Here is a 23,414-nt window from a genome sequence, read left to right as displayed (position 1 = left end):
CATTGCTCGTTGGAGGATCTGTTTCGCAGAAATGAATTCTTCAATAAAGCTACGCAAATATTCTTGACACATTGCAATGCATATTTAGCAAGTGATCATCCGCTTTTTGTTGCTAATGACAATCATTGCTGAGAATATATTTTATGTGCTCTCTTCAAAGCAAAAAATCAAGGCTCACCCCTACTCACACATAATAACATCGAAATTAATATATCCGCACCAGGCAATCATTCCTCTCCTCCATCTCTCTACTTGCTGAAAAAGTAACTACTCGCCACAACCGGCCCCAGCTTCGCCTCCTTCTCAAACACCTTCAAATCATACCTGATCCTCGGCCTAATCCCAACCTTCTTCCCACCCGGCGAAGCAAACTTGGCAATGTCAAAGTCCTCAGGTTGTTCATACAGTATGAAGACGTAGCGATGAGGGCTGCTAGGTGGTGGTGGGCCTGGCCCTGCGTAATCCACGATGAATGGTGTTTCACCTTCTAATAATTTTACGATTCCATCGGCAGTGTTTTCGGGCTTGAGACCTGATTGGATCCCTTTGAGATGTTAGTCGTGCTTGGAATCCGTGGAATTGGGATGTACAGTGGAGTGCGGGGCCTAGGATGCTAAAACCTGGAAAGGGAGCATCTGGATCGAGGCATACAACGATATATGTCCCTTTAGCGCCGTGGAAGCTTAACTCTGGAGCTGATGTTGCGTCTGGTGAAAGATTGGGTTAACTGGTTGTGTTTTTGAATCTCAAACTGAGGTCTACTTGCCTGCTTTGGGAACATGTTGTCCTGGAGTGACTTTCTGCGTACCAAAAGACAAACCAAGGACTTTTGACTCGTCCTTGCACAGGAGTACAGCAGCCTCGATATTCTTGGTATCTGGCATGTCGAGAAGATTAACTTCGCAACAAATAACTCAGGCATCCTCTGATTGCTGTAGACTTTATACGGCCATATTGAATGTTGATGTCTCGGGGATTGTCCAATGAGAAGGAGGCGTGGGGTTAAGATAATTTGCTGCCGACTATCGCCACGAGGGTTCCGACTACCGACAACTGAGAAATTGAGGCTGTCGGGGCGATCGCGGGCATTGTCAACAACATGAGTGGTCACTTTGCCGAGAGATTGGAGGCGGAAATCTCAGAATGACTGGAACAATTGATTGAATCTTGATTGAGAAATCGAAATCTCGACATTGACACTCATCCCAGAAGCTCATTCGGCTTCCACAACAGCTCTGTTAATTGCAGAGCATGCCTTCTAATGCTATTTTTGCTTTGAAAATGTTTGGATTTTGAAACATACTCCGTACTTCTTCTCAACGTCTAGAATCATCACAGAATTTCGAATGAGTGAATGCCCTGGAACCAGTGGAGATGTTCGAACTTCAGTCTAAAAGTTAAAAATGAGCTTTGTTACCAAGCTCTCAAATTCACAGTCTTCACAGACTCGTGTGGACTCGGTATTCAATACAAAAAGCTCCACTAAGCGTGAAGTTAGTTTAGAGGGGTATAAACACCGGTACTTGCCTTTGCTTATAATTTTCAGCGGACGAACTTTCCAGCCAGCCGTAGAGCGAGAGAAAGAGTAAGCTTGTGACCCAAGAACAAACGCCGCTTCCGGGCAGCTCCTGTTTGCTGATACTTTCATATTTAACCATGTTTGAAATCTTTCTTGGCTTTATATATTCCTACAGGGAAAAATGTCCAGCTTTCTCTCCAGAAACCCATCAACATATTACGTACAAAGCCCAGCAAAGTCAGAGACATATGACAAAGCAAATATAGAGCACACCTGCATGTGCTTTCACCCCTGTCTGCCAAGCTAGCACCTGTGACCTAGCAGCCTAGCGATTGGCCCGCTGGCAAAGTCACGAGGTTTTGTTGCACATCGCAACCTGGGACAAATTCACACTGTGACATTTCAAACCCGGGACAAATTCGCACTGGGACCATTCAACACTGTGACCATCCATCCACACACTATCTATCTATCCACACATCGATCATCCACGCACTGTAAATCTGTCTCCCCAGAAGACCGTTTCATGCACATTCTTAGAACCGAAATTCCGTTATTTGACTTTTGATGGATCTCTGTCATATCACCCAAATCCGAAGAATCAAACATCGCCTGCACTTGGAAACCAAAATCGAATTTCCAGACGCTTGAAAATCAGGAATCAGTAGTCCTGACGTATCAATATCTGAAATACGATTCAATAGAATACCTTGTGAAAATATGGAGAATCGCGATGTTCAATAAATATCGATCTATCTGTTTGGTCCCATAGGAGGGAGGATTAAGAGGGGTTCGCTTACACAGCCAAAGCCTTGCAGAGCTCACTACTCGAGTACCTCCAGTCCTGCATGCTGATCATCTAGATATCTCCGAGTGCAAACGCAATCATCATCATGCGGCTCCTCGCAAACTCGCAGCCATATCCAGTTTTGAGTTAAGCTCACTCTTCGTGCCACAGCATCAGTCTGGCCACAGGTCCTTGCGCCTCGCCAAAGTGCTTGTTTGGTGCAGATCATGTTCCGACACACGAAACGAAACAAGCCACGCATCGACAGCCAAGCGATCGCCACGGCAGAGGCTCGCCCGGGTCCATCTGATAATGTCATTTGAAGAACTTTATGTCGTTGGTAAGAAATGTTGTCAGAGAAGAGGCCGGTGAGACGGGTTCCGGGTGTGCTGCTAGAGGGACCATGTACAAAGAAGTGTTGAAATTCGAGATTCCCACTCTTCTTCCTCCTTCCGTCGTTCTTCTTTCTTACTTACCATTCTTGATATTCAATTTTCGTGCTGTGCACTTTCTGTTCTTTCTATTTTTGTAAGCTGGGCTTCTTTATTATATCTTTTAATTACTTTCGATTTTCTTGCCAATATTCAAAATGAAGTACGCCGTTGTTCTCTCGCTCGCTTTCCTCGCGGCCGCTGCGCCTGTCCCACAAGATGATGTTTCCTCCATTCTAGCAGCACTTGAGGCCAATAGCCCAGATGATGCAGCAGCGGCCCAAGGAGCTGTTAGCAAGCGTCAGGATGATGTGGCTTCGATCCTCAGCGCTCTTTCGGCCAACGACCCGGAAGATGCCCAGACAGCTCAAGGAAGCGTTGCCAAGCGCCAAGATGATATGGTGAGTTCAGATTCTCGGAAAACTTTCTTCCTTTCACCACCGAGATGCCTGCTTGTTCTTGCATTCATCTCCTCGGATGTTCAGAACCTTTTGATGGACTCTTGCTTACTTGATGTTAGGCCAGCATCCTAGCGGCCTTGTCAGCCAACGATCCTGCTGATGGAAGCGTCGCCAGCGGGGCCTCCAAACGTCAAGACGACCTCTCTTCCATCCTTGCTGCTCTATCAGCAAACGACCCAGAGGATGGAAGCGTTGCTAGCAGTGCTTCTAAGCGCCAAGACGACTTGGCTTCCATTCTCGCCGCCCTCTCAGCCAATGACCCAGCTGATGGAAGCGTTGCCAGTGGAGCCAGCAAGCGTCAAGATGATCTCTCCTCCATTCTCGCCGCCCTTTCTGCCAATGACCCAGCCGATGGCAGCGTCGCCAGCGGAGCCAGCAAGCGCCAGGACGATGTTTCTTCCATTCTGGCTGCTCTTGAGGCTAACAGCCCTGATGATGCCGCTGCTGCTCAAGGCGCTGTCAACTAATTGACCGAATTGGGTTCGAGAATTTAGGGGAGAGAGGAGGAGGTAGATATTAAGGATAGATTGTATATTTGGGAGGAAATGGTATGTTTTAGAAGGTAGTCTGTCTTTAAAACATTAGCAAAGATCTAAGAAATGAAAAGATTGTATGGAAAAATGAGGCCTAGCCAGTGATCATGTAAAGTTCTATGATGATGCTGTATATTGAGATAAAGCTCTTGAACGGATATCGAATCACCGAGAGTCGACACAGTAAGCAATCATAGAAAGTATAGGACTTCGACGAGCAACATAGACTTTGAATCTAAGGGCATGTCGTGTACTGGTACTCTAGGTTGTTTCGGTCATTGCTTCAGAGAGTAAGGAACATCTTTCTGCGGCTTTCCGAATTGTCATCTGCGACTTTCTTGGAACGAGACTCGGCCTGATGCTTTTTCCAACGAGCGTTTACTACTCAAGAACACTAGCAAAGAATAATTGGATGGAGGATGAGTTTTGATGCCGCTGTATTGCAGAACTTGATCTGAAATACACGGAATAAAGAGGAAGCCAAGCACGTGACCACTGAGACAAAGTAGCTTACAACAAGCTTCTGCTTTAAGAAGACTGCCATAATCAGACACAAGGTAGTACCTAAGAGTTAGTGTACAATGAAGTTAGACAGCTCTTCTCATTCGACAGACATATGCAGGGTAATCTTATTGTATAGAGACAGATTCCATGAGCAGGAGTTGTTTGAAAGGTTAAAGGGATGTGTTGTCATTTATACTTCTACCAATAGGATTTGACAAGATATCAAGTGCTTCTTGCCTACGGAAGCTATCTATCTCTCGAATGATCTATTTTATATGAAATTAACAGGAGCTTTAGTGGAAGAGGGAGCAGACATCATGACAAAGAGATTCTCAGGCTTGAAGTACAAGCTATTTGGGTAGCAAAATGATCCCAAAATCTTTCGAGTATCAAACAGTTGGAATTCCCCACACCTAAACTCATTTCGTATCATTGGGACAAGTCTTCAGATTGGGTCCAACATTTGCATCATCCGATCGTGTGATTCTCAGGTTTGAAGATCCACTTTTGCGGCGAAGCAAAACTTCGAACAGACAAGCACACAACAGGAATTCTTCGAAACCATTCAAACAATGTCAAATATGACTCTTGGACACTGTTCTCGTCACTTGGCAGGACAGTAGCAATGCAGACAATCTCGCAAGCAAAGAAAATGACATGACATCAAGAGGAAGATTCTCGACTAAGAGCCAAGACAATAACATCCTATTTTCGGACCCATAAGAAATTTCTTTTCCACCGGGCGGCCGTCGCATTGAACGGAAGGATCGGTCCTCCTGCGATCTGCCCCTGATCTTCAAACCCCGCGGCTCGAAAACATATCCATCACCGACGTCAATTTCATGTTCTGACGACATGATGGAGAAGCGCAGATGTTGAAGTTAGGTAAGAGGTGAAGAGGAAATAAGCTTCTTCATAGCTTTGCGCTGATCGCGATGATCTTTAGGATAGACTTTTAGGTTCAATGGGATCTGAACACGGATCACGAACCGAAATGTGAGCAATAAATTTACGATGCCACGGAAAGGGATAGAGAGAGGGGACTCGAGTGGATTTGGGCAGGGGAAGAGTGGATTTCAAGCGGTTGCTGAAAAAGCTTAGCCCGTTCCAATAGTGCCGGTAAGAAGGAGACATCATTGGTGGAAGTGCGCGAGCTACCAGAAAGAGTTTAGTCAGGAACCCGTCCAAGCGCTATTGCCCCTTTTCACTTTCTTGCCCTTCATCTCATCTCATCTCGCCAACTCCGTCGCCGTACGCCAGTCCAGTCTTCTCTTGGACCGCGCTCAACCGCACCAGAGGAGGATCGAGAACGGCGCAGCAGCAGCGAAAACGAGCAACACGCTCGCCGTCCAACAACAGTTATTTATTGGGTCCTGTTATCGTCGATATCACCGTCAGACCAACTGCCATCTGCAATCTGCAGGCAAAACGCTGAATTTAGGCGGAGTATAAACACAAATCGTTTCTCACCAACACCACTTCTACTTACCAAACACACACACCTTCTGACTCGACATTTGATCCGAATGCGATCATGGAGAGATGGTTGACGGACGGATGACAGCCCGATCTTATGTCCAGGATCCCTCACCGAGAATTGGGGATTATTTTGAGGGCCTTGGTCATCCGCGCTCCCCTCGAAGCGCGTTCCAAAATACTCGAGTGAGGCCAGATTCGGATCCCTAGGCCGGGACTAGAGCTACTATGGACGGCCGGTAGGCATGAAATATTTGCTTTCGCTTGAACAAAGTTGCAGCAGCGCCCTGCCAGCTACTTTGGTTCGTCCCAAGAAACGCCATAGTCATGTTTCCGGCTGTGTGAGTGGTTCATTCGGACCAAAGACTGGGGGTCATACACTGTGGCGGGGTCCCAATCTCGAGACGAGATGTGCCTGAATTCAAGCAACCACCATGCTCAGCACGCTCCACCCGCCCAAACCGTCCCTCAGCCTTAAACGAAGCCTATCGTGAACCTCCCGTCACCACCGCGGCCTCTCACCCGCTCTTCCTGCCAAGCCCCCCTACAGACCGTCAAGGTCATCACACGTTTCCTAGCCGCATGGCCGTCTGTTTGGTGCTTTCAAGGCGGAGGACCTCCATCTTAGCCAGGTACCAGCCGTATCCCTGGCAGCCCAGGTCGGCTCACGATGTCCAATTTGCCCTGGCTAGACCCTTTCCATTAAGTGATGGCGTTCCCACACCCTTCTCCAGCTTCTCTTTCTTTTCTCTCCTCCTCCTCCACCGACATCACCAACCTCATACCTCCCCAGCGGTGACCGTTTGTGCCGTGCAGACTTTGGTTTGCGTCCTTTCTTTGACGATCAAGTCAATACACTCTTTACAGGCTTCGGCCATACCACAATCTTTTTAGGTTATATTTGTCGTTTAATCTTAGCATAATGTTTTCCACAAAGTTCTTTGCTGCGGCGGCAGCCTCCTTCTCTCTAATCCGCTCTTCCACGGCCGTTTATGATCCAACATCGCAGAGGAATTTGGCTATGTACTGGGTATGCAGAGTGAGAAGGAAGTGGTGATTTGGTGCTGATATTGAGTAGGGTTCTGGTGCGAATCAATATAATTTAACGTATTATTGTGAGCAACCGAACGTCGACATTATCCCTATTGGATTCATCAACATCTTCCCACCTCAAGCGAACGGATTAGTGGCCGAGACTTTTGGAAATCAATGTTGGAATGGAAATTACTCTGGCTCTGGTTACAATGGAGTCAACAACCCCAAGAACAACTTTCTGTATGAGCAATGTCCACAGCTTCAAGAGTCCCTGTACTACTGTCAACAAAACACCAACACGAAACTTCTTCTCTCGCTTGGTGGTGCTGCCGGTGATTACTACTTGAATGGACAGGCAGATGGTATCTACTTGGCCAACTTCCTTTGGGGTGCATATGGACCATATAATCCCAGCTGGACAGGTGTTCGTCCTCTCGACCGTGGTTACAACAATGACACGGCTGGGGAGACAATTGACTTTGATGGTTTTGACTTTGATATCGAGCAAACCACACCTGGTAGGACAAATGATGGGTGTACAAGGTATAATCGCTAATTCTTGGCAGATCAACAAGCCGGTTACATTGCTTGCATCCAACAACTGCGATTGTTATTCGCTGAATACAAAGCTGCAAACCCAGGCTCCAAGGATTACATTATCTCGGGAGCTCCTCAATGTCCCTTGGATGAGCCATACATGAGCACTGCTATCGCTGGAGCCCAATTCGATATCCTTTGGATCCAATTCTACAACAATGGTGCCAATGGATGCACAGCTCGCAACTATACCGATGCGAAGGCCGCTGGAACTATGTCTGGATTCAACTATGATTCATGGGTGACCAAGGTCAACGGTGGCGCAAGCGCAGGAGCGAAGTTGTACATTGGTCTTCTCGCCGGACAAGCCGCATCTTCCGGATCACCTAACGATTATATCAATGCTGCTGCTGTCCAGACTCTTGTCACTCAATATCACTCGCACCCTCAATTTGGAGGTGTCATGCTTTATGAAGCTACGGTTGCTGAGAACAATGGTCAATTCTATAACCAGATCAAGGCTGTTTTGAACAGTATTGCTCTTGGTGGAACTTCTACCTCTTCTACTGTTCACAGCACCACTACCTCATTAAAGACATCGTCGACGAGCTCTTCTATCAAGACTACATCCACGTCTTCATCGAAGATTACAACATCGTCAACTTCCACCAAGTGAGTTTTGGAAATGCACTAGTTTAAAGCTATTTGCTAACAAAGCGTAGGGCAACCAGCACCAGTGTTTCTTCTACGTCTTCCAAGACTAGCAGCAGCTCAAGCTCCAAGATTACAACTAGCTCGTGAGTTTTGGAAGTTGCCCTGTAATTGAATCTCGCTAAACTGTCTCAGTACTAGCTCATCAAGCAGCACTTCTACCAAGTGAGTTTAGGGAGATTTTAGACTTTGATAAATATGCTAAACAGTCACAGGACGTCCACGACTAGCTCAAGCAGCTCTTCAAAGACTAGCTCTTCAAGCTCGTAAGTCTTATTCTTAGACGCCCCAGGAAATCGTACTAAGTTGTCTCAGATCAAGCTCATCGAGCTCTAGCTCAAGCACACTGTCTTCGTCGTATGTTTTCCATGTCTTTCTCTTTTAGGTCACTGCTAAACAACTGAAGGTCGACTTCTAGCACTCTGAGCAGCTCCTCGAGCAGCTCTTCTAGCTCGTGAGTCTACGACCTTCTCATGTTTGTAACTTCATACTAATATAGCATAGGACAAGCTCAACCCTGAGCAGCAGCTCCAGCAGCGCGCCTTCCACAACCCCCACCCCAACAACTGTCCCCTCTGTCGGCCAGTGCACATATCTCGGCTGCTATTCCGAAGGAACTAACGTCCGTGCCCTTTCCGGAGCCACATATGTCAACTACACCATGATGAGCGTCGAAATGTGCGCAAGCTTCTGTTCCGAGTTTACCTACTTCGGTGTTGAATACGGTGGAGAATGTTACTGTGGCGATTCTTTCGGTCTGGGAAGTGTTGAGGAACCTCACATCGATTGCAGCATGACTTGTGATGGAACGCCAACCGAGCTGTGTGGTGCTGGAAACAGATTGGATGTTTACCAATGTGGAAATGCCACCACAACGTCGAGTGTTTTGAGCTCGAGCACTAGCTCGGTTTATAGCTCGTCTTCTGTCGTTTCCAGCAGTGTGTCGAGCAGTGTTTCATTGACCAGCAGCTCTTCATCAGCCCCAAGCTCTTCGTCAACTCTCAGCTCAAGCAGTTCCGTGGTTAGCCCAACGCCCAGCTCGTCATCCTCCTCGGTTTTGTCCAGCTCCAGCCTTACCAGCAGCTCTGTGTCATCCACATACAGCCTATCATCAACGTCATCGGTTTTCTCGAACACAAGCAGCTATGTTATTCCAACCTCGACATCGAGCGTCTACAGCAGTTCCAGCATTGTTAGCCAAACCTTGACCTCATCCTCAAGCCTGACAAGCAGCTCCGTGATCCCAACCACCTCGTCAAGCATTTACCTCAACTTGACCATCACAAGCTCATCGACTTCCAGCAAGGCATCTGTCTGCTCCCGGAAGACACACACCAAGAATGGAACTTCAATCACTTCCTCATTGAGCTCATCTTATACTTTACCTCCTTTCACAAACAGCAGCTCAACCGTTGGACCTACAACCTCTGTTAGCGGAAGTGTTTCGATTACAAGCGGGTCATACACCCCTACATCGACTGGAAGCGTGACCTCAAGCGGATCCGTGATCTCTGGATCATCCTCTTCGTCTGCCAGCGGAATCGTCAGCACCCCATCATCCACCCTCTCTGGATCAACCTCCAGTGGAGCTGTCAGCACGCCTTCCTCAACTCAATACACCACCTCAACAGTATACACCACATCCGTCTACACGATCACCAGCTGCGCCGCCACAGTCACAAACTGCCCCGCTCGCTCCACCCAAGTAACAACCGAGACGATCGCTCTATACACAACCGTGTGCCCCGTGACAGAAACCGAGACAGGAAAAGGTGTCCCAACCACCACCCCCTCATCACCCGCAAGCACCTCCACCCCAGCCCAGGAATACACCACCTCAACCGTGTACACCACAACCGAATACACCATCACATCCGTAAGTCTCTCTCCCTCCCTTCCCCTCTCCTCACCAAAAAACCAAAACTAACAAACACCCCCAAAAGTGCGCCCCAACAGTAACAAACTGCCCCGCCCGCATCGGCTCCGTAACAACCGAAACCATCGCCCTCTACACAACCGTATGCCCCGTAATCGCCACCCAATCCGCAACCGCAACCCAATCCCCCATCATCCCCGGCAAAGGCGGGAAAGGCTCCTCCTCTGCGCCAGCACCAACCTCTACCGGCGAAGCGAGCGGTGAACATCTCACCACGACGCTATCTTCCACTACGACGTCGTATGTTACCGTTAAGGTTGTAGAGAGTACCGCAACTGTGGTTGCTATTCCTTACAGCACCTCCTCTTCTTCGCCAGTGGCTCCTTATCCCACTGGATCAGCTGTGGGATCTGGATCTGGGCCGGTGGGAACCGGAACCGCGGCGCCGAGCGTCTCGTTGTTTGTGGGACAGGTGGGAAGCTCGACGACGAGCGCGGGGGGTGTGGCTACGAGTTCTAGTAGCCCGGTGCCGAGCACGTTTACAGGTGCGGCGAGTAGTGTGAAAGGGAGCGTGGGGATGGTGGTTGGTGTTTTGGTTGGTGGGTTGATGTTGGTGGTTTAGTGCGAATGAGACAAGGAAAAGAGGAGTGATTTCTTTTGTTTGTTGGTTGTGCATGGTTTGGTGTATGGTTTTGTTTTGATTCTGTGGTGAGGGGGTGGGTTTGCGGGGAGTAGAAAGGAGAGAGAAAAGGAGAGAGAAAAGGGGAGAGAAGGAAAAGGAGAAGGAAAATGTGGAGGGAGAGTGTATATGTATGATTCTATGTATGCATATATGACCATATTCTTTTATTGTGTTTTTGATTTGGTGAAACGAAAAAGGCTTAGTATATTGCCAGTTATATTCTAATATGCACATCTTCTTAGCTCTGCAGGCTATTGCAAGAACTCGTCCACTACACACTGAAGGAAATGGAGATATCGCTCAACAAATTTTCAATATAAAAATACGCGCACGATACTCCTCATTGTCTCGCTCGAAGTCGCTCCCATCTACGCAACCGTGCTAGAGGAAAACCGACTACAAGACTTCATTCAATCTCTCTCTGGAATACAAACAATCCTCTTCTCTCACCCCCCCAAAAACGGATTTTCTGCTCTCTTCTTACTACTCTTCTCTTTGAATCTCTCTTCATGACTTCCTTAGAGAAGGCAATGAAACTCACCCTTGATATGGTAGATATTCTCCGCCTTGCCCTCCTTTCCCGCAAAAGATCATTCAGCCCATATCAAGACCGCGAATTCCACCGGTTCCGCTAAGAGCGATTTCGAACTTCTCCTATTATGTAGATAGGTTTTAGTCGGTCAAGCTTGTTACTGATGCTATGACCCTTTGCAAAGACAGTAAGGACTGAGGGGTGTGGTATTTCTTGACGGATAAATTCTTGCGCTTGTTCCCATGGGGTTCAGGGGTGAGGATGGAGTGAACGATCATTGGAATTTGGAGATGATATGAGATAGATGAGAAAGGGGGATGAAGAATAATTTTGAGAGTGACTTTAGAGGTAAGTTTGTGTTATAATGTGTTGGTTGAGAAGTGAGCTTCTTGCTACCAGTAGCAGTCATCGAGGCCTTGAGACTGAAACTTATTCTCTTAAATCGGAATAATGCCTGTGTAGATTCTTGCTAAAGAGGTTCTCTATTGATTTGTTGTTTTAGTAGACATGGCATAGGGAAAGCTGTGGAACTCTCAGAAGAAACGTGGGTTGGTGGGCGTTCAGATAGACAGGGGAATCGTTCGTCTTTGGTAATTGTGAGTGTAATGGTTATTTGTGTGTGAGGGTCTCGTACACAAGCAGCGAGTGGAGATTGGATCAAGGTCAAGTGAAAGATATAGAGATCTATGCTTCTTCTATTCAGTAATAGGGATAGGGATAGTATATGCAAAGCCAAATACCCAAGATCCTCGCTACAAATGCAACACTCATATTTTACACCAAAACTCGTCTCCTATGCTGCGGCTTTACTTCTCGACTTCTCCATATGAGCTGTATGCATCTGCTCCACAGCAGGGATAATCAGACTCTCAATCTCCATCTCCGGTTCCCCTTCCGGCAAATCCTTCGGATCGAGAGGCTTCTCGCCAATTTCACCACCGCTGGCTGCAACACCGACCATGTTCTCTACTCCGCTGATTGTTTTCTTCCGCCTGCTTCGCGGTACGCGGATCCACTGGTCTTTTTGTCCCGGTGCTACGAATACTACTTCCCATTTTCTGGTGGACAATAGGTTGCCAATCACAAGATGATGTTGGTATCTGTCTAGAGAGTATTGTGCTTTGTGAACCAGGATCTCGGGATCGGTTTCTAGCTTGAATGATACGATCATGCCTTCCGGTGCCCAGCCATCTACTAGGTTCTTGAGGAATTTCGGTACAGGGTCGAGATCAACTATTAATCGTTTGCTTCGTGGGACTGCAGGAGAAGAGTCGAAATTATCGAAAGCCTCCTCTTCTTCGTTTTGTTTTTGTGCCTCTGCATCTTTCTCTGCTTGCGTATCTGTCGCGTTTGTAGATTGGATTTTATGCTCTTGCATCCGTTCTGGAGGAACGAAGAAGTCGGATACTGCTGCTGCGAGGTAGAGGAGGCCACTGGGACCTAGAGGTCGCATGAGCTGTGCAATTGCACGGAGGACGAAGAGGTAATCGGTAATTGTCGTGAAAGGGAGAGTAAGGAGTAGGTTCTTGTTCTTAGCATCGTTATACTTTCGCAGCACCGTGAGCATCTTCTCGCGGTATTCCTCATTGGCTACCACACTCCCATCGGGTCCTTCGTGCAAGAAATCGAGAAAACAATCCGTCGCATGGCTGTAGTGGCGAGAATATGGCAGTAGACTGAATTGCCTGTGCAGGAATATGACCGCATACCCGGTCTCCAAAAAATACTCAGCTGATGTTGCACCTCTGGTTCCAGCACTGAAATTGTCGATGAATCGTACGGTTTGCCTCTCGAGAGGAACGGTTGTGCCACCGGATGTCACCAAGACCACACGTCTGCCAGCAGCTGCATGGAAGTCGATGAATTGTTTTGCTAATGCTGTATGCTTGTCGAGGGCGGCGGGTGCGGGGTTCTCTGAGAAGTAGTCCCGCTCGGCGATATCTGCCGTATTCTGTCGCACCAGATCTGGTCTCGAACTCGAGGAGGACATTGTGCTTCGTGAGGATTCGGAGAATACGGAAGATGCTGGGGAGGAAGGTCGTGAGTCGGGAAGGTTGAAGGAGAGTGAGAAGCTCGAGCTTGAAGGTGGGGTCGAACTTCTTAATGTGGGGGAAGAATTGAGTGGTGAAGGACGCTTTGCGCCCTGCGACGCCATTGAATCAGTCATTGTCTCCGCAAAGGCGTAGCAGCAGAGCTTGGAAGGGATGGGATGGGATATACCTCTTATAACTCGCAGATGGACTCGGCGGGTTTAAAGTCAGCCTCGGTCAACTGGATGAGGGTTTGGAGTCAGAGAAGCCTCGGACCGGCGGTAAAGGGATAGATAAGCTGATGGCAGGATGAAGATCAGGATGGCGGATCTGATGGCCGAGTATCAAATGGAAATGGCTGTACACATTGTGATAGTACAGTAGTCAGCAGGAAGCAGTGCTGGATCTGATGTCGGCGTTCCTCTATTGTTGTTGCTGTCCTCGCCATGCGATGCTGTCTGTGCCTGGTGTCTCGGTTCAAGGGACCAGAAGTGAAAATACTTGTAGGGGCCTAAGGTTAAACCTTAAATTTTAGTGCTACCATAAGCGAATTCTGGCTGGCGAGGCCGTTGAGCTTTCGCGGGCGCATCCATTCCCATTTTGCCTTCTTCTCCTCCCTTCCTCTTCGCATCTCCATCTCCTATCATCCTCATATATTCTGCGACCACAGAAATTCAAGAGCCAGATGCAGACTGGATGATTTATATTCTCTGCGTCTTGCATGCATCCCTCTTGACGGCCTGCCGTGTTCTGCCATCCAGAGACAGCCATTTATGGCGAGTACATTCCCACAGGGCTGATAGGTGGACATCCACCCAACTCGTTTGCGCGTTTGCGCGATCTTTTTCCTCCTGTACCACGCCATACCGGTGCTGGCATGTAGATTGGCTACAGCAGCCCCGGTGATGCCTCCGGTGCTGCACCATGGGAAAAGGGTCTCGGGTACCGTAATCATCAGACGTCGATACTCGTACTGATGCTCCGCGGGACGATCATCGTCATAACAGTTAATCAGATATCCACTCAAACCCACTGCTGATCCCTGATGGCTCGCCCAGGATCTAACAGCTCTCTCCTCAGGAGTCTCCCCATCATTATTATAACAGTTCCAGTCATGGGATATCACTCCTCCCCATGATTCTTGCATCTCCTCTACTGTACCCTCGAATCAGTACCGGCGGTCTGCCTCGCTCGACCCATCAGATGTTTTTTTCTCAAGTCCACTCGTTCTAGGGTATTCCCCTTCTTGTACGACACATCGCCGATGGATGATACCTAGAAGCCGTTCCTGTGTGCCACTAGAGACTAAGTTCTCACTTCACTCCCCAGACAATCGGGATGGTGGCGTAGTGGCCACCACGGTGAGGGTCCTCAGCCATCCCTACCATGCGGTTCCATTTCGTTTGCAGGCTCCGGAGCTCGGCTCCGGCCCTGTGACGACAGCCATCTGGCCCTTCTTTGTCCTCCGTCATGAACTCATCCTATGGGAAGCCCTCTCGCGCTGCCGAAAAAGTCGTTGATGGCCGAGACTTGAGCTCTTCCTCGCGCTGTTTGTCGTTTCATGTCTCTGGTTATTTGACCACCCCCCCTCGATATTGCCTTATCTTTTTCCCAAGGTGGAGTGATTTATAAACCCACTCTGCCATTATTTATGCTTATTTTCAGTGTCTTGAAAATTGTCAGTGGACATTACGACCGCACTTCGTGTTGATCTCGTCATGGCTGGGACCCCCCATTTGCGAAATTAGAGGTATGCTACACAAATTAACGGGACAACGATGCTGGACCCCTTCGCCCATTGAACAGATCTAGGTTACCAGACCGCTGTCAATCTCTCCACTCCCCTTCGAAACCATCATTGCTGCAATATCCTATTCACCACCCCCTCGGTATCCACGGCGTTGACTTCCACTTCCACCTACTGTGACCAACACAATACTGGACCCCACTCGGCGAGATCCGAGCTGTAAGCACATGTCTTCTCAGCGCAGGAGGGGTCGGGGCAAACGTCCTCGGGACGAGAGCCCACACTCAACCACCCATCAAGGCTTTACCACAGACACCCACCAATCGGAATCTACTCTATCATACTCGGACTCGGGTGTCTACCAAGGTCAATCGTTACAAAGTCCCATTTCAATTGGCCCTGCCTTTTCGCAGGCTCAGATACTTTCTCCCCGGAATGTCACTCATGCTCCGCCTGGGAAGGTTGCAATCCCAGCTTTGAGGCAACCACAAGTGGCAGATTCGTCTCAAGATCACAAGAAGGGAAGAACATCACACGCATGTGACCATTGCCGCAAAGCAAAGGCAGGATGTACTGGAGGTCAACCATGTGTGAGATGCAAAAATGCAAACATTTCTTGCGTGTACGGTGATGGGAAGCGGGACAGGGAACGAAAGTAAGCATACTCGCTGGACGTACAGTTCGGATTCTCACACTTTCTAGGAAACTGTCACAGTTGAGCAATGAGGCAAATACCCTTAATCAGCACAACTTGGACATAATCGAGGCACTTCGACGCATTCAACTAAATACAACACTATCGTCGGAAAGCATGAGGACAGCTATCAATGAAGTTCTGTCAATGGTACGGTCATCCTCTAATGGGGACTATATGCTCAACTTCCTAGACTCCTCCCACACACAACTCCCTAACAGAAGTCGAAGAAGCTCCTCTCGGATCTTCCCAATTCTCACCCGAACCCGAAGAACTCGAAGGGGAAGATCAAGACTCGGATGTAGGATCAACTGGCTCGCTAGACGCAGTCAATGTCGATACCGACCGAGATGAGACGAGAGCTACAGGTCATCTGGGCAAGGCATCTGCTGTTGCTTGGGCTAAAAGAACAGCTCAGGAATGTGATACCAAGTCACAGAAGAAGACAGCACTTGGCACACACGAAACAGGCTACACGTTGGCTTCATATCATACTGAAGATGATGATGTAGAGTTTATAGACCTGAGTAATGTGAGTGCCTTTGATTGGCCTGATTACGAGGCAGCAAATACTCTTGTGGGACTTTATTTCGATAGCGTGCATAGCATTCTTCCTCTTTTGGATCGACAACAATTTACAACGAGGTACAACAATTTTGCCAGAGGGACAATGAACCTTTCATCGGATGATTCAGTATGGCTTGGAAGTTTGAATCTCGTATTCGCCATCGGCGCTGTCTATGGGCAGCTTACGAAACGTCACGATCGAGGCAATCACCAAGATCATCTGTTCTATTTCAAAAGAGCCAAGATGCTGTGCTTGGATGACGACCTCCTTTTTCGAGATGCAAGGGTGTCTACATGTCGTATGTTAGGACTGCTATGCTTCTACTTTATCTCTACCTGTAGACTGAACAGGTACGTTCACCAGACTGCTTTCTCGCTTCTCATTTACTGATACTACTGTAGAGCTTGGACCATTTGTGGTCTTGCAATTAGGCAAGCTATAACTCTGGGATTACAAGTTCGAAGCCACGTAGAAGGCCTCAGCGATTACGAAAAGGAGCAACGAGTCCGGCTGTGGTGGGCTCTTTATACCCTCGAATGCCTCTTGAATGAGTTGACTGGTAGACCAAGTTGTGTATCCGATCAGGATATCAGTGCACCTCTTCCTATCAACATGAACGAAGATGAATTCGACTCCAGCTCGTTCATAAGCGAAAGAAGCTCCTTTTCAAGTCATTTTAGTCATCGAGCCTCGAAAGATTCTCGGGGTTCAGACAGTAAGATCAGGTTGTTCCGCCGATGAGCTCGCTAACCTCCTCAAGCTCGTCCTACCGCGACGTATCAGATGCCAACCGGGATTGCCCAAGCCTTAATATACAAATTTCCTCCTCTTTCACTTCCAACTACAACTTCCACTTACTTCATCTATCGCATCCAACTTTGCATCGTAGCTCACGAAGTAGTAACACAGCTCTACTGTGCCGCAACAACCAAAGCGAAGTGGTCCGAAGTTCAAGATACGATCCGACGTATCGATCGTCGTCTCCTCTCTTGGTGCGATACCCTCCCACAGGAATTCAGCATCATCTTCGACAAATGGACTGAACCAGATTGGAACGATCCCTACATCTTCCAACGTCTAGGCCTCGCAATGATCTTCAACTCATCCCGCATGATCCTCTACCGACCCTGTCTCTGCCGCTTCGAACGCCGAGTCGAATCCCACTCCAAACGATCCCAAGACTTCAACCAAGAAGGAGCAGAGAAATGTATCCACTCAGCACGAACCATGATCTCCCTAATGCACTGGTCCGCTTCCAGCGTCGAAAAACTCTACGCTATCACCCCCTGGTGGAACACCCTCCACTACCTCTGCGAAGCCCTCTCAGTCCTCATGCTCGAGATGGCTTTCCAAGCTCAACACCTCCCCAACGAAGCAGCCTACATCCTCGATGACGCCAAGAGCGGCATCCGCTGGCTGCGTACCATGGCTGGTGAATCCGTCTCTGCTCGAAAAGCGTGGGAGATCTTCGATTGCCTGATCCGTCTCGTTGCTCCTATGATCAGTTGGAGCGTCTTCGATATGCCAACCGAAGCGCCCATCCCGGCAGGATACAACTACGGACGCTTCACCTCGGCAGCAGCGATGCCGAGTAGGAGACTGAATGCTGCGAATCTGCATGAGTTTCAGTCGGGGAGCAACATCGTCGATCAACCGGCCGCGACGACGGCGTGGAACCAAGACCAGAATTTCGTAGCGTTTTCGGCTCCTAGTGATGAGCAGGCGGGATTTGGCTTCGCGGGCGGTGGACAGGGATTTGAGCAAGTGAGGAACCCGTTGGATCATGGGACGGCGGTGGAGTTGTTTGGGAGTATCGGGCGCGTGCATGGACATTATGATGAACCGTGGCAGCATATGTTTGGTGGTGGTGGTGGTGGGGGAGGAGAGGAGATTGAGGAGAGTGGGGTTGGGGAGCCGGATCAGGGGATTATTGGGCCGGGTGGGTTTGAGGGGTTTGGTGGTCAGGGTCAGGAGGAGGGGGGGGTTGGGTTTTGATTTTTGATGAGAATTGGGAATGGGAGGTGGGGTCTTGGGGAGGGGAATCTTGGTAATAAAAGTGAGCGAGCGTTTGTTTTTGATGGTAGAGAGGGATTGATGAATAATGACAGTATTATTATTCAGCTAATAGTGTTAGTAATAAATAGTGTTAGTAGTGTGGAGACATGTAGATATGTCTCTGCTTTATGATATCTCACTTCACAAATTCTTAAGTTAAGTAGGAAAGTACAAGGACTCTTCTCAAACCATTTAATGCTTCCATCGTCGACATTCGACCATCCCCAGAACTAATACCCCCAAAACCTCACCCTAACTACAGCACATCGTATCCCGATCCCCATATCAATTCCACAATATAATTATGAATCTACTGACCAAAGAATCTTCTTCATCTCCTAATATCAACACATGCTCTCTCCCGAAACATAACCCAACCCCCACGTCAAGACTTAGGAGTCCAAGGTTACCAATACTGTGTAGCACACATGCGGAGGAGGTATTCGATTCGGCTGCTGTTTGGATTTGAGAATTTTGATGAGAGATAAAGAAGCAGGGAGGGGGTATTTCTTGAGAGTTGAGAATGAGGTTGTGTTTCCTCCTGTGTGAGAAGCGGAGAAGATGGTAGATAGAATACGTTGAAGCAACATGGATATATGTTCCATTCACTATAAATGGCCAGTTGTGATCGGTCATCTATTTGTGGAAGAGCCCGGGACTTGGTGCTATGCGGACGTTGATGCAAAGGACGGAAGGGTTGGTCGAGGAATTGCTTGTTTAGGGTTGTGGTCAGGAAGAATACAGATCAATTGGTAATGGGTAGGAAGTTGACAACAACCTTATTTATTAAAATGTCAGTTTTTTTTTTTTTCTTCTTTTCTTGAGCGGGTGGGAGGCAAAGGTAATTAGTTCTTCGCGCATGAAAGAGGGGAAACACGGGCACTGGCATTGCGCACCATCAGTTGGTGGTGATTAGATTTGAGGTTAGAAGAATGAAGGGCAGGTGGAGTTATTTATACTTGATGAGGGATTCTAGGAGAAAGAGAGGAAGACGGTTCAGCAGGTGGTAGGTTGATATTCACTACAGTTGGTCCGTTTTTGAAACGCTCAATCCAGCTGATTCGAATCAAGTTGACTCGGAATCAATTCAATTCAATTCTATTCGGAGTGAATCGATTTGAAAGGACAACAGTACGCAGTTGTCTGGATGAGGAGAAACGTGGAAGTGAATCAGGTCTGCTCTTAGCACGTGATTGAATCATGTGATGCAGCTCAGGTGAATCCTGGGAACTGAAATTTTCCTTCTCGGGCCTAAAGCGCACGTCATTCTGAGTTATCAACTCTTTCCTCCCCCTTGGATCAAACCTCAAACACACGGATTTCCCGAAACCCAAAAACCAGCGTACTGTACCTCCCAACAAACGCAGCCAAAACCCAACCTCCCCTCGTCCGATTTCACTCACTCAAGCCAAGAAAAGAAAAAAAAATTTGGTTGATACCCTCAGACAATCACAGACCCTTATACATGTACTCTCAGACGTATTTCGCGCTGCCGAAGACGTCTGACACGGTCTGATCGCGCGACCTGAGACCTTCTGGAAAAAAAGGGAGAACTAAGGTTAGCATCGTCGAGTGACTGCTGATCTCTTTGCCTACCCCTCGAGTTCGCTCGCTCTCGGACTTTCGTTCCCCTCATTCTCTGAACTGGTTGAATGTAATAGTACTATCTCATTATATATCGTTTGAGAAGATTACCAAAAAAAATCTTTCGGCGTCCCCCTGCATCCGATGCCGATATTCAAAGTTCTGATGCTGAGGGTCTCGACTTATGCACGAAGCCGCAGGCCCGTGTTTGCAAGTCATGGAATGCCTGTTGAACAACGTCAGGATTTTTTTTCGCGCGCTTATCATATCTGATTGCTGTGTGAAGACGGCATCCCGGAGGCAATCATGGATGTGGCTCTGCGGAGTGAGATTAACGATGACGGGAAGGGGAGATCTTAATTCTCCTAAGTAGAGAAATTGCGATGGAAGCTTAATTCGAGATCTGTAGATAGATACAAGGAGATCTGGGGAAGTGAGATGAGACTTGAGATGTGTATTGTATATTCTTTCTTGAGATGCATTCTACAATTGGGCTTCAACAAGGTGATCCGGAAATTCTATATCAAGCCTCTCATTGCGCAAGCAAAGGTCGTCCGTTTCTCCCGTCAAAGTTCGTTCGCAGGTTGCTTGCTTGTTGATCTTTGCCCTCTGCTCCACCTTTGCAGAAGCCGAAGTCTAATCCAGGATGGAGTGTTTGTCGTTGTCTGGTTTGATCTGGTCTGGGTCTAGTATTAAGAACCGGCAAGTCATAAGTGCGGTGTCTCTGGTGCTGGCGTTGCATTGAATTGAAGCGATTGGATTGGAGAAGAGAAGAGAAGAGTCGGTCAGGGCTACCAAAAAAGAAAAGAGCCACAAGCCGAGCCAGGGAAGAAGGGAAAAAAGTGAGGCTAGTCGTAGTCATCACCCGTCACATCTTCTCTCTCAGCGCATCCACTACTCAAAGTTGCTGGCACTTGCACTTACAGCACTTGCAGCTGCACTTGCCAGCTGATGATCATCTATCTTTCCATCCGTTCGTCGTGTAACCTACAAACCATCAACTCACGATGCACCATTCACAACAAAACAGCAATTGACAATCACTTCGCTTCGTCAAAATACATAGAGTGGCTGTCGCTCTTCGCTCGCCTCTCACCAGAATCCTGGCCTGGCGACCTCGATAAACCCCACTCAGTGATACCGCCTGCCGTTCGGATGCCGACAGCACGATTGACCACCCCGCTGCGCGACCTGAGTTCTACGCCTTCGTCCTCATAATGGGACCCGTCACACGAAAGCGATCGCTGGCAGACATGCAGAATGCCGCAGCAGCAGCAGCGTCGGTGGAGTACAATGACGATGAATATGTCCGCGAGGTCCTACAACTCGATGCCGGGAAGACAGAGCCTCTATTCGACGAGAGCCTTGCTCAGGAGGCTGAGAAGCTGGGCATCACCATCTCGAGACCTTCGACGCCCAAGAACAATCACGAGAATCACATTTCCATGTCGAATTCAGCCATCACGGTTGGGTCGCATCGGCGAACGACATCTTCGAGTTCGCAGGAAAGCGCCTCAACCGGAATGACATCAAGATCGTCAAACGAACAAGCAGATCATTTTCCACTCCCACAAGCACGAAAGCGAGCATCTGCCAGGAGGAACTTGTCATTTTCAGAGTACGAGAGATATTTGGCGCAACATGACGCTCAGGATATCACCAAACAAATATTTCCACCGCCAATACCTGCCGAACCTGCGCCGTCACTATTCTCGGTATCGACGAGGAAGTCCTACAATAGCATCAAGAGCACTATCACCAGAAGATTCAAATTGCGCCGATCGAAATCCTCACAAGATGACATGAAGTAAGTCTATGCGACATGTAGTGATACATCATCTGACCCTTTTAGTTCCTGTATTTGCTGTCGAGATGATTTCAAGAAGAGCAAATCATTGCAGACCCTCCCATGCGGACACAATTATTGCGATGCATGCCTTCGAATCCTTATCACCCAAGCTGCGAATGACGAATCGAAAATGCCTCCTCGATGTTGTACCAGAGCTATACCGGGTTCTATAATCAAGTCAGTTTTGACCAAGGATGAGCAGCATCTCTTCATGAAAGCCGTCCTTCAATTCAGCACACCATGGGAATCTCGAATATTCTGCCCGAATCCTGCATGTGGCGAGTTCATTCCAAAGCGCAAAAAGATCGACCCAAAGCATCCATTTGAAGTCGTATGTCGCAAATGCCGGACGAGGGCGTGCTCGATTTGCAAAAGGGCCGCACATGCTTTTGGACAGGATTGTCCAGCAGATTGGGAGCTTGATGCTGTATTGCAAATGGGAGAGAAGTCTGGCTGGAGACGTTGTTATAAGTGTAGGAACTTGGTTGAATTAACTCAAGGGTGTAGTCATATCACTTGTCGATGCAAAGCGCAGTTCTGCTATATTTGCGGGGCAGTTTGGGACCCTGTGGTGGGGTGCCCAAATTATTGCAATGGGGAAGAAGAACTAGAACGACGACGCTTGGAAGAAGAGGCTAGGATGGCTGAGGAGGCAGCTGAGAAAGCTGCCAGGGAAGAAGCTGAGCGTCTCGAAGCTGCAGAGAAAGTTAATGCCGAGAAGAGGACATTGGAGAGCTTGGAATTGAATGCTCTTCGAGCTCGACAAATCAACGAACGGGATCGCTTCGCAGCATTCGAACGGAAACAGAAATGGATTATGTGGACTTGTCATGGACAATCCAAACTTGACATTCTGGAACGCTACGAAGAGCTTACAACGAAGATGAGGGAGCGCCATTCCCGAACAGCGACACACCTGGAAGACCGTCAAGTCGCAGCAGAAATGGAGCTCAGGGCAACTCTCAAGCAAGCAGAAAGAAGCGTGAGGATCCGACTACGACATATGGAAGCTTACTGCGACGGTCTTGGCCGAACTGGCGACAATGCTAACCCAGCACGAGTTGTAACAGAACGGGATCTCCGGGAACTGGGTCAACAGTACAATCTCCGTGACGACTTGGATCGTCTTCATCAGAGCAAGATCAACGTTATGCGAGACAAGCAAGCCAAGCAGATGGAGCAACTTCTAGTTCGCCAAGAAGAGGAATTGGATAAGTTATCCAACAAACAAGCTCTCGAAGTGGAGACCTTGGAAGAGAGTTTCGGCAATGAAGAGGATGCTTTTAGCATCGTATTCGACCAGAGGAGAGACCGCTTACGACGGAGATGGGTAATTGTCGAGGAAATTGAAAGGAAGAAACTTGAGCTGGAGAAGAAAGTTCGATTTGCGCCAATGACTCCAGTTGAATGGCCAAGCTTAGAGCCAAGGGTAGATGAAGGCCTCACATCTGTTACAGAATGAGCCACTCAACATTTCTTTACATGATTTACGATTGCGATGATTACTCGATCATTACATGTGCGTATCCCAGCACATATCATATAATTACCGTCTCACGACAAGACACCACTCTGAATATTAGTTCTTTTGTGGCATGATTTGATTGGGATTAGCATGGCGCAACGAGGGCGCATATTTTGGCCAGGTTACAGTACCCATTGGGGTTCATCTTGGGCATTTTCACTTTTTAGATCGTGGCCTTGGTGATTTTGGGAGGACTTAATCTAGCAAGTTGAACGGGATAGGACTGTACATCATGACGACTTTGGGATGGGAAACGACGGGATGGGAGCAGAATTTAT

The 23,414-nt window shown here is 48.2% G+C and overlaps 8 protein-coding genes across 8 annotated transcripts; 4 read left to right on the top strand and 4 right to left on the bottom strand.

Moving 5' to 3' along the window:
* Positions 1 to 248: 248 nt before the first annotated feature.
* Positions 249 to 884, bottom strand: LY89DRAFT_589943 (putative protease inhibitor; the record flags this gene model as incomplete). The annotated part of the gene is given in 4 exon segments (XM_018209565.1): positions 249 to 544; positions 591 to 707; positions 729 to 745; positions 763 to 884. 4 exon segments carry the CDS (start codon positions 882 to 884, stop codon positions 249 to 251), a joined length of 552 nt encoding a protein of 183 aa, XP_018068893.1.
* A 2,011-nt stretch (positions 885 to 2,895) lies between these two features.
* LY89DRAFT_589725 (uncharacterized protein) lies at positions 2,896 to 3,665 on the top strand (the record flags this gene model as incomplete). Its single annotated transcript, XM_018209549.1, has 2 exons — positions 2,896 to 3,142; positions 3,334 to 3,665. 2 exons carry the CDS (start codon positions 2,896 to 2,898, stop codon positions 3,663 to 3,665), a joined length of 579 nt encoding a protein of 192 aa, XP_018068892.1.
* A 2,717-nt stretch (positions 3,666 to 6,382) lies between these two features.
* Positions 6,383 to 10,635, top strand: LY89DRAFT_142355 (uncharacterized protein). The gene is made up of 10 exons (XM_018205324.1): positions 6,383 to 6,741; positions 6,790 to 7,264; positions 7,313 to 7,955; positions 8,006 to 8,080; positions 8,130 to 8,159; positions 8,210 to 8,260; positions 8,310 to 8,351; positions 8,401 to 8,448; positions 8,499 to 9,870; positions 9,938 to 10,635. The coding sequence occupies exons 1-10, from the start codon at positions 6,634 to 6,636 to the stop codon at positions 10,490 to 10,492; spliced, it is 3,399 nt and encodes a 1,132-aa protein (XP_018068891.1). The 5' UTR covers positions 6,383 to 6,633; the 3' UTR covers positions 10,493 to 10,635.
* Positions 10,636 to 11,877: 1,242 nt separating this feature from the next.
* LY89DRAFT_589644 (DFP-domain-containing protein) lies at positions 11,878 to 13,074 on the bottom strand (the record flags this gene model as incomplete). The annotated part of the gene is made up of 1 exon (XM_018209545.1): positions 11,878 to 13,074. The coding sequence occupies one exon, from the start codon at positions 13,072 to 13,074 to the stop codon at positions 11,878 to 11,880; it is 1,197 nt and encodes a 398-aa protein (XP_018068890.1).
* A 383-nt stretch (positions 13,075 to 13,457) lies between these two features.
* LY89DRAFT_142375 (uncharacterized protein) lies at positions 13,458 to 14,674 on the bottom strand. The gene has a single exon (XM_018205325.1). The coding sequence runs from the start codon at positions 14,259 to 14,261 to the stop codon at positions 13,764 to 13,766; it is 498 nt and encodes a 165-aa protein (XP_018068889.1). The 5' UTR covers positions 14,262 to 14,674; the 3' UTR covers positions 13,458 to 13,763.
* A 414-nt stretch (positions 14,675 to 15,088) lies between these two features.
* On the top strand, positions 15,089 to 18,291 carry LY89DRAFT_752603 (uncharacterized protein; the record flags this gene model as incomplete). The annotated part of the gene is made up of 5 exons (XM_018221252.1): positions 15,089 to 15,516; positions 15,564 to 15,705; positions 15,749 to 16,473; positions 16,525 to 16,838; positions 16,884 to 18,291. 5 exons carry the CDS (start codon positions 15,089 to 15,091, stop codon positions 18,116 to 18,118), a joined length of 2,844 nt encoding a protein of 947 aa, XP_018068888.1. The 3' UTR covers positions 18,119 to 18,291.
* LY89DRAFT_142342 (uncharacterized protein) lies at positions 18,291 to 18,951 on the bottom strand. Its single transcript, XM_018205323.1, has one exon. It carries the CDS (start codon positions 18,812 to 18,814, stop codon positions 18,464 to 18,466), a length of 351 nt encoding a protein of 116 aa, XP_018068887.1. The 5' UTR covers positions 18,815 to 18,951; the 3' UTR covers positions 18,291 to 18,463.
* A 2,028-nt stretch (positions 18,952 to 20,979) lies between these two features.
* On the top strand, positions 20,980 to 23,073 carry LY89DRAFT_589948 (uncharacterized protein; the record flags this gene model as incomplete). Its single annotated transcript, XM_018209567.1, has 2 exons — positions 20,980 to 21,569; positions 21,615 to 23,073. The coding sequence occupies 2 exons, from the start codon at positions 20,980 to 20,982 to the stop codon at positions 23,071 to 23,073; spliced, it is 2,049 nt and encodes a 682-aa protein (XP_018068886.1).
* Between the last annotated feature and the right edge of the window lie 341 nt (positions 23,074 to 23,414).

This window comes from Mollisia scopiformis (genome assembly GCF_001500285.1).
Source record: "Mollisia scopiformis unplaced genomic scaffold LY89scaffold_17, whole genome shotgun sequence".
Taxonomy (NCBI): Eukaryota; Fungi; Ascomycota; class Leotiomycetes; order Helotiales; family Mollisiaceae; genus Mollisia; species Mollisia scopiformis.
The sequence above is the reverse complement of the archived record's forward strand: the minus strand, read 5'-3'. Positions and strand labels throughout refer to the sequence as shown.